Genomic DNA, 8,709 nt, shown 5'->3' with positions numbered 1-8,709 from the left:
GAATGCATCGAAAATGTGCATGCACAAAATCATCCGGACTGCGTTTCTATGGTGTAAACTGGTCCTTAAAGTGGTTGTAAACCCTTCCACTTTCCCAGTGGAGTGACTAGTCTCAGGTGATACATAGAGATTGAATAAATCCTCCTGCATACGTTGTACCTGTTTATCTATAGCCCAGTTTCCTTTACATCTGTTCAAAGTGCTACATTTTTAGAGCTTGTCTGAGAGTTAAAAAAAGAGGGGCAGAGAGCTGAAGTTACACTCCTGCAGAGCTCAGTGAGGAGAGCTCTGAGAGCTGATTGGAGGGAAGGGAAACAACCCCCTTCACACAGCACACAGGAACAGAGCCGAGGCTGTAAATCTGTTGGAGCTCCCTCCCTGTCACCTTTTTTCTCTTGGTGTCAGGGAAAACTTGTCAGAAGTGACTCATGCTGATAACGGAGGAAAGAGGCAGCAGACAGAAATTACACTTAGTGCTCTTAATTGAGACAAGTACACACTATAGAGCAGGGGTCTCCAAATTTTCTAAACAAAGGGCTAGTTTACTGTCCTTCAGACTTTACGGGGGCCGGGCTAGAGCCAGTGGGAGTAGAAAATGTCCTTGAGTCCAGTGGGAGTAAACAATGCCCTATCGTTGGTATCAATGGAAGGAATGGTGCCCCATCGTTGGTATCAGTGGGAGGAATAGTGCTCCATCATTGGTGTCAGTGGGAGGAATAGTGCCCCATCATTGGTGTCAGTGGGAGGAATAGTGCCCCATCATTGGTGTCAGTGGGAGGAATAGTGCCCTATTGTTGGAGTCAGTGGAAGGTATAGGGCCCTTTTGATGGTGTCAATGGGAGACCCAGTGCCCTTTTGATGATGTCAGTTGGAGGAATAGTGCCCCATTGTTGGTGTCAGCTACAGGAGTTATGCCCCATTGTTGGTGTCTTTGGGAGGAATTGCACCCCTTTGTTGGGGCCATTGGAAAATTTTGTGCCCGTTCGTTGGTGTCAGCAAAAGGAATTATGCCCCATTGTTGGTGTCAGTGGATGGAATAGTGCCCCAAGGGCCAGATAAAAGCAAGCAAAGGGCCGCATCTGGCCCCTGGGCTGCAGTTTGGAGACCAGTGCCATAGAGGCATATGCTGTGTTCATATTTCATATCCGAGGTTTACATCCACTTTTTTAGTATGTCTGCAGGAATTTGTGCCCATTCATCCACAAAAAAGCATTTGTGAGTTTCGGTACTGATGTTGGATGTGGAGATCTGGCTCACCATTGATGTTCCAACTAATTCCAAAACTAGATCATTAGGATTGGGGGTCGGGGTTCTGTGTAGGTCGCTCAAGCTCTTATACCAGTGATGGCGAACCTTGGCACCCCAGATGTCTTGGAACTACATTTCCCATGATGCTCAACCACACTGCAGAGTGCATGAGCATCGTGGGAAATGTAGTTCCAAAACATCTGGGGTGCCAAGGTTCGCCATTATACCAACCCATGTCTTTATGGACCTTTGAAGGAGGAGGTGTCCACAAACTCTTGGCCATATAGTATGCATATACACAGTGACCAGAAAAATCAGAAACCTGCCTCTACAGAAGATGTGGGGCCACTCCATTACCGTATCATAACATTACTATGTAACAGCAATCATACGTTATCATATTTATCACCTATACCTATGGGAAGGCTTCAAATTTTTTGGGCCTATTTTTTTCCCCAAATTTTGTAGTAATTTGCGTTCTCTCTCTTTTTTTTTTTTTAGTATACTTCTTATATTATATTGGTATCAGAGCTTGAATATGTGGGTTTACTGGACTATTCTGAGGGTTCTCTAAGGCCTTTTTTTTTTGTTTTCTAAAATTAGGCATATTAGGGATCTAGTGATGATGGCATTTTGGAGATTTGGAGGTATTTTTTTCGATTTTACGTGGTTTTTACTATTTTGTTACAGAGGATTTGTTTTGGTGGGAGCGTAGAACTTTTTGTTCTCCGATCTGCCCACTCAGTGGTGCTGGTTTGCATTGTTCGGAGGAACAAAGCAGTTATTTCTTCATTTTGATTTGCGTGGGGCCGAAAATGTGACTAAAATGTGGCAAATAATGAATGCAACTGCCATTAAGGATTGGAAGCCCTGAGCATTGTGTTTATTTTGTAGGATGAAGGAGCCAAGAAGGTAGCATGCCCCTTGGTGGATAGTTGTGTGTGTTGTCTGGTGGCTTGCACCGTGTTATATGGCCACATCACAGTACAAAAATGAAGTCCACCATGATCAATACAAATGTCTTGGTTAAATATAGTAGAACTGAAAAGGACCACACAGGGGATCTTTCCCATCTATGGTAACCCATCAAAAGCATATGCAGAGGACCAAAGATATTAGCACTATATCCTCAATGTTTGAAAGATGCAGCTTCAGCACTGTAATCAGTGGCGGAACTACCAGGAACGCAAGGGTTGGGCTCTGGATTTCCACCACCTTGGTGGACTCCAAAACGGTAGGAAAGGGGCCCACTGCAGGACCATAATAAAGGGTGCCATGACGGGAGTAAAGAGCCCTCAGGATCAGTGGGAAGGGCCCTAGGCCTGGGGAGAAGGGGGTCAGGGGTGCCCTTCATGGTTTCTTTCACCAGAGCCCTGAAGGTTCTAGTTATGCCCCTGACTATAATGTTACATAGCACCTTTGGGATGAACCTAAGGCGCACGTAGTAGGGTCCCTACCACCATGAAGACATGGTTCTCAACAAGAGTTTCTATTTTTCTGGTCTCTGAGGGTACATACAGCTTTATATAATGTATCTACCTTTTTATGTTCTTGATTACACCCCGTTCACACTACGTCTCTCCGACTTAGGGGGGCGACCTGTGAAGTCGCGTGCAGCGTGATTTCGGCGCGACTTGCACGGACTTCATAAAATTTATGTCTATGCAAGTCGCCTCCAGGTCGCCCCGAAGTAGTACAGGACCCTTTTTCTAAGTCGGAGCGACTTGTGTCGCTCCTATTAGAACGGCTCCTGTACCGCACAATGGGAGCGTGACGGACCGCGACTTGTTGCGGTCCAAGTTGGACTAGTGTGAATGCGGTCTAATGCAAACATTATCTTCAAGACATGAAATGACCTTCCCAATCAAGTTGTCTGTATGTACAGATATTTTTAAGACTTTCGTGGTTCTTGGTCCCTATGTGACCCATCAACTCTGACTCCCTGTTTTGTAATAAGATTAAGACTGTAAAAATTATCAGAACAAGAATTATTAGTACAAAACTTCACATCTTTTTTTCTTTTAAAAAAACAAAAAACAAAAATAAAAAAAAATAAAAAAAACTAGCATCTCAACAATTTCTTTCATAGAAAGAAAACATTTATAGTTGTATAGTTCTACTGGTGGATAGCAGCATTTCGAGGGAAGAAGAATTGATTTTTGATTAGTGCTTTCTGCATTCCAGCCAAATGTTTGACTAGGGAGTTTTTTTTTTTTTAATTCCCTTGAGTTATGGTCAAGGCAACAAAGTATCTCTCCTTGAGCTGTTGAACTTTTTGTCTTTGCAGAAAAAGATAAAATTTGGGTAAAATTTTAAAGCAGGATGAATTGGCTTATTCTCATGATTCACAAGTAAGGAATGATAAAACTGTGTTAACTATACCTATGCAGAAAGCAACAGTAAGTAGCCAGAGACTGTCAAGTAGAGCACAATAATTAGTTGGGCACAAATACAAAAAAAATACATAGCATACAGTATATATTAAGATGATTTTCAGTAGTCAAGACACGTGGTTTTAAATAATGGCTTATTCTGGTAGAAACCTTTGTTCCAGTTTTATGAAAGTTGGGCAAATATGTTAAGTGCACTGTCCCCGTATTAGACTGCTATGTTGTCTTTCTCAGAATACATTCCCATTGTTGGCTAGTCCCACTCATACCCCAACCTGTTGCACCATATTTAGCTATGACCGTTTACGTTAACCAGGCTACTTACACTATATTGTCAAAAGTATTGGGACGCCTGCCTTTACACGCACATGAACTTTAATGACATCCCAGTCTTACGCCTCGTACACACGCAACGATTATCGGCCGACTTTTGTCCAGTGTTGGTTGAAATGTGCTCTAGACTGCACACAAATTTTCTCGGCCAACAAAAATCTACTTCAGAAGTGATGTCATGTGAAGGTTTACTTTCCGTGTGTTTTTTCATCTCTGAGCATGCCCAGTCTTGCTCATCAGATTTTTGTCTGCCGAAATCTGTACTAACCGACGGAAAATCGGCCGTTGTGGTGAGCCAACAAAAATTTTATAGCCTGCACACCAGATTTTATTTGGCCAAAAAGTCGGAGTCGGTTGTCGAAAGCATCATACTAACGAAAATCGGCCGATCGGACGTTGGCCGAAAATTCACGGCCAACTATCGATGCGTGTGTACGAGGCATTAGTCTGTAGGTAATCAATATTGAGTTGCGCCACCCTTTGCAGCTATAACAGCTTCAACTCTTCTGGGAAGGCTGTCCACAAGTTTTAGGAGCGTGTCTATGGGAATGTTTGACCATTCTTTGAGAAGCGCATTTGTCCGGCACTGATGTTGGATAAGGTTTGGCTCGCAGTTTCCGCTCTAATTCATCCCAAAGGTGTTCTATCTGGTTGAGGTCAGGATTCTGTGCAGGCCAGTCAAGTTCCTCCAGCCCAAACTCGCTCATCCATGTCTTTTATGAACCTTGCTAAGTGCACTGGTGCGCAGTCATGTTGGAACAGGAAGGGGCCATCCCCAAACTGTTCCCACAAAGTTGGGTGCATGAAATGCTCCAAAATGTCTTGATATGCTGACGCCTTAAGAGTTCCCGTCACTGGAACTAAGAGGCCAAGCCCAACCCCTGAAAAATAACTCCACACCATAATCCCCGCTGGACCAGTGCACAAAGAAAGGTATGTAAAGATATGGATGAGCGAGTTTGAGGTGGAGGAACTTGACTGACCTCACCCAGATAGGACACCTTTGGGATGAATTAGCGTGAAGACTGTGAGCCAGGACTTCTTGTCCAACAACAGTGCCTGACCTCACAAATGTGCTTCTGGAAGAATGGTCAAACATTCCCATTGACAAACTCCTAAACCTTGTGGACAGCCTTCCAAGAAGAGTTGAAGCTGTTATAGCTGCAAAGGGTGGGCCAACTCAATATTGAACCCTACGGACTAAGACTGGGATGCTAAAAATTAAGGAACTGGTGGGCCGTTGGCAAAAATTTTAAACAATGTTAAGTCATGACATGACTATATTTTGTTACAGACGTGTTGAAATGACTGGCTAATTCTCTACCAACATACAAGAAAGGCATTAAAGTTTTTTGTCAATTCGAAAAAATTGACTTGGAATGTTGTATCAATTAGTTACTTTTGAGAGGTAACACGATATTAAAAAAATTTCAGACATCAGCAGTGGAACCTTAACAGCGAACATGAATAGTTGGTCTTTTTTTTTGCAGAATCACGTTTGACTACAAAAATTGGCCATCAAACCAATAACACGGAAACAGTGGGGTGCTTCAAGAAATTTCAGACTAAGTAGTAGGCTACTTTCAAGGAGAATCTTGGGGGTTTCCAAGATGCTGTTAGACTTTTACTAGTCAAGCAGTCTCAAGTTTTTTTTTTTTTTTGTAATATCGAAAAGGACTCACTGAGCCAAGCCTGGAAAAACAGACTTAAGTTTGTGTTTTGGAAGAAAGTCTTGCCACGTAATGGCTGCTTATTTGCATGTATGGACATCATACACCCTTACGCACTCTTGGCAGCTGACATAGCAGCACCAGTGAAAGATGCAGTGACATTTTTCTTTCCTTTTCTCAGTCCTCGTGTTGTGCCCTCGTCCACAGCACAACAGGTCGCACCCGTCGATTCCGTGAGAGGTCACGTTGCATATCCTATCTCGGGTTCCAAACGATCCAGTCTCTGGGTTGGGTTCGCAAAAGTTGGGTGAACTTTCATAGTAGATGAGATCCCTCTCTGTAGGCGGCTTGAAAAAAGTATATTTCGGTCTTAGAGTTTCGACCCAACCACGAGACTCTCGGTGCTTCTCCACCACCATTTCGGAAGCACTGTCATACTTGTCCTTTAGATAGTCCCCGATCATTCTAAAATCTGGCTGTGACCACCAGCATGTCTTCACCTCGCAACTTCCAGAGAGTCCATGACATTTACATTTCAGGTGTCTGTGGTCCATGATAGACTACGGAAAACAGAAATAAACAAACATATGAGTAACCTCGAGATTTGCCAGTTAAAAAGCATCAACAACACCTGGATACAGTGTATGGAAAGCCAAAACTTTTTAATGATCTTATTAAAAGGAATAGTATATCAGTGGGAGGAATAGTACCCCATCATTGGTGTCAATAGAAGGAATAGTGCACCATCATTGGAGTCAGTGGGAGGAATAGTGCCCCATCATTGGTGTCAGTGAGAGGAATAGTGCCCCATCATTGGTGTGAGCGGGAGGAATAGTGCCCCATCATTGGTGTCAGTGAGAGGAATAGTGCCCCATCATTGGTGTGAGCGGGAGGAATAGTGCCCCATCCTTGATGTCATTGGAAGGAATAGTGCCCCATCTTTGGTGTGAGTGGGAAGAATAGTTCCCCATCATTGTTATCAATGGGAGGAATTGTGTCCCATCATTGGTATTAGTGGGAGGAATAGTGCCCCATCATTGGTATCAATAGGAGGAATAGTGTCCCATCATTGATATCAGTGTGAGAAATAATCCTCCATCATTGGTGTCAATGCAAGGAATAGTGCCCCATCATCGCTGTTAGTGGAAGGAATAGTGCCCCATCATTGGTGTCAATGGAAGGAATAGTGCCCCATCATTGGTGTCCAGTGGCGGTTCTACATTAAATTGCTCCCCGGGCAAGACTCCCTCCCGGCGCCCCCCCCAAAAAAAAAAAATAACATGTTAACATAACAATAAATGCAGTGTGCCACAGCATTGTTGCCCCCAATAAATACAGATGCCACAGCAATGCCCCCTTTAATGCAGAGGGCCACAGCAATGCCCCCTTTCAATGCAGAGTGCCACAGCAATGCCCCCTTTAATGCAGAGCGCCACAGCAATGCCCCCTTTCAATGCAGAGCACCACAGCATTGCCCTCTTTAATGCAGAGCGCTCACAGCAATGCCCCCTTTAATGCAGAGCGCCACAGCAATGCCCCCTTTCAATGTAGAGATGCCACAGCATTGCCCCCTTTAATGCAGAGCGCCACAGCAATGCCCCCTTTCAATTTAGAGATGCCACAGCAATGCCCCCTTTAATGCAGAGCGCCACAGCAATGCCCCCTTTCAATTTAGAGATGCCACAGCAATGCCCCCTTTCAATGTAGAGATGCCACAGCATTGCCCCCTTTAATGCAGAGCGCCACAGCAATGCCCCCTTTCAATGTAGAGATGCCACAGCAATGCCCCCTTTCAATGTAGAGATGAAACAGCAATGCCCCCTTTCAATGTAGAGATGCCACAGCAATGCCCCCTTTAATGCAGAGCGCCACAGCAATGCCCCCTTTCAATGTAGAGATGCCATGCCAGAGTGCCACTTTTCAATGCAGAGCGCCAGGACCCGCTCCCTGATTGGCCAGGAGGAGGATCAGTGTGACAATAGCGAATTTTCATTCGCTATTGTCACACAATGGGCGGACTCGGGGGGAGCAATGCTCTGCTCCTCGGCTCTACTTGGCTGCGGCGGTTTTAGGCATGAGCGAACGGGGCTCGGGCGGTCCGGTACCATTTGGTCCACGGACCGGTACCGGGCATGCCGCCCCCCACGTGTTATGAAAAAATGCTGCCCCGGGCAGCTTCTCCGTTCGCCCGTGCCTAAAACTGCCACTGTTGGTGTCAATGGAAACAATAGTGCCCCATCATTGGTGTCAGTGGGAGGAACAGTGTCCCATCATTGGTGTCAGTGGGAGGAATAGTGTCCCATCATTGGTGTCAGTGGGGGGAATTGTAGCCCATCATGTGTGTCAGTGGGAGGAATAGTGCCCATTGTTGGTGTCAGTGGGAGGAATAGTGCCCCAACATTGGTATCGATGGAAGAAATAGTGCCCTATCATTGGTGTCAGTGTGAGGAATAGTGCCTCATTGTTGGTGTCAGTGGATGAAATATTTTAACTAAAGGCAAAACTTTACTTTACGTTTTGGATAGACTGAAGAGGGTTTAGAACGTCTGTCAGGTTTTTATGGCTGTCTCTTCCCTCTTTAGGGAGATTCACCCTCTGTATTTGTCCTATCCACCATTATCTTTAAACGTTGAAGTGAAAGAAAAACCTGAATTTTGGATTGTCCCCAGAAAATAAATAGAGGTGAAAACTTTCATTGGGGATGTTAGATCTAGACACAACCAGGGATCCCTCACTTTGAAGGGAATTCCTCTCACTTCCTGGATTGGCTATTAGACAGGAAGTGAAAGGAAATCCTCCAATGAGACACAGATGAAAAAAAAAAACCTGAAAGGGTTTATAACCCTCCTGCTTTTACCCACCCAGTGTAACTGCTGCTGCCCAGGACAGAGTGGCTGTGGCCAGGAGGCAGAGCGGGCTCTGTGGGTAAAACTACCATGACCGAGGGTGAGTAATGCAGCCAGTTTTCTTCTTTCTTACTGTTGGCTGTGCTGTGAGCTGTGTTTGTTTATTTGCTCACCCCCTTACTTCTGGGTGCAGTGAAGAAATAATCAGGGAGCAGGAGAACT

The 8,709-nt window shown here is 44.8% G+C and overlaps 1 protein-coding gene across 1 annotated transcript in view; it reads right to left on the bottom strand.

The window, feature by feature from the left end:
• Positions 1–5,234: 5,234 nt before the first annotated feature.
• WNT3A (Wnt family member 3A) overlaps positions 5,235–8,709 on the bottom strand; it is a 189,636-nt gene continuing 186,161 nt past the window's right edge. Inside the window, exon 4 of the mRNA XM_082257715.1 lies at positions 5,235–6,201. Coding sequence (XP_082113841.1) covers positions 5,722–6,201 — 480 coding nt within the window. The 3' untranslated portion in view covers positions 5,235–5,721. The remainder of the gene's footprint in view (positions 6,202–8,709) is intronic.

This window comes from Pelophylax lessonae (genome assembly GCF_965119305.1).
Source record: "Pelophylax lessonae genome assembly, chromosome: 5".
Lineage (NCBI taxonomy): Eukaryota > Metazoa > Chordata > Amphibia > Anura > Ranidae > Pelophylax > Pelophylax lessonae.
Note: the sequence above shows the minus strand (reverse complement) of the source record. Positions and strands in the feature narration are given on the sequence as shown.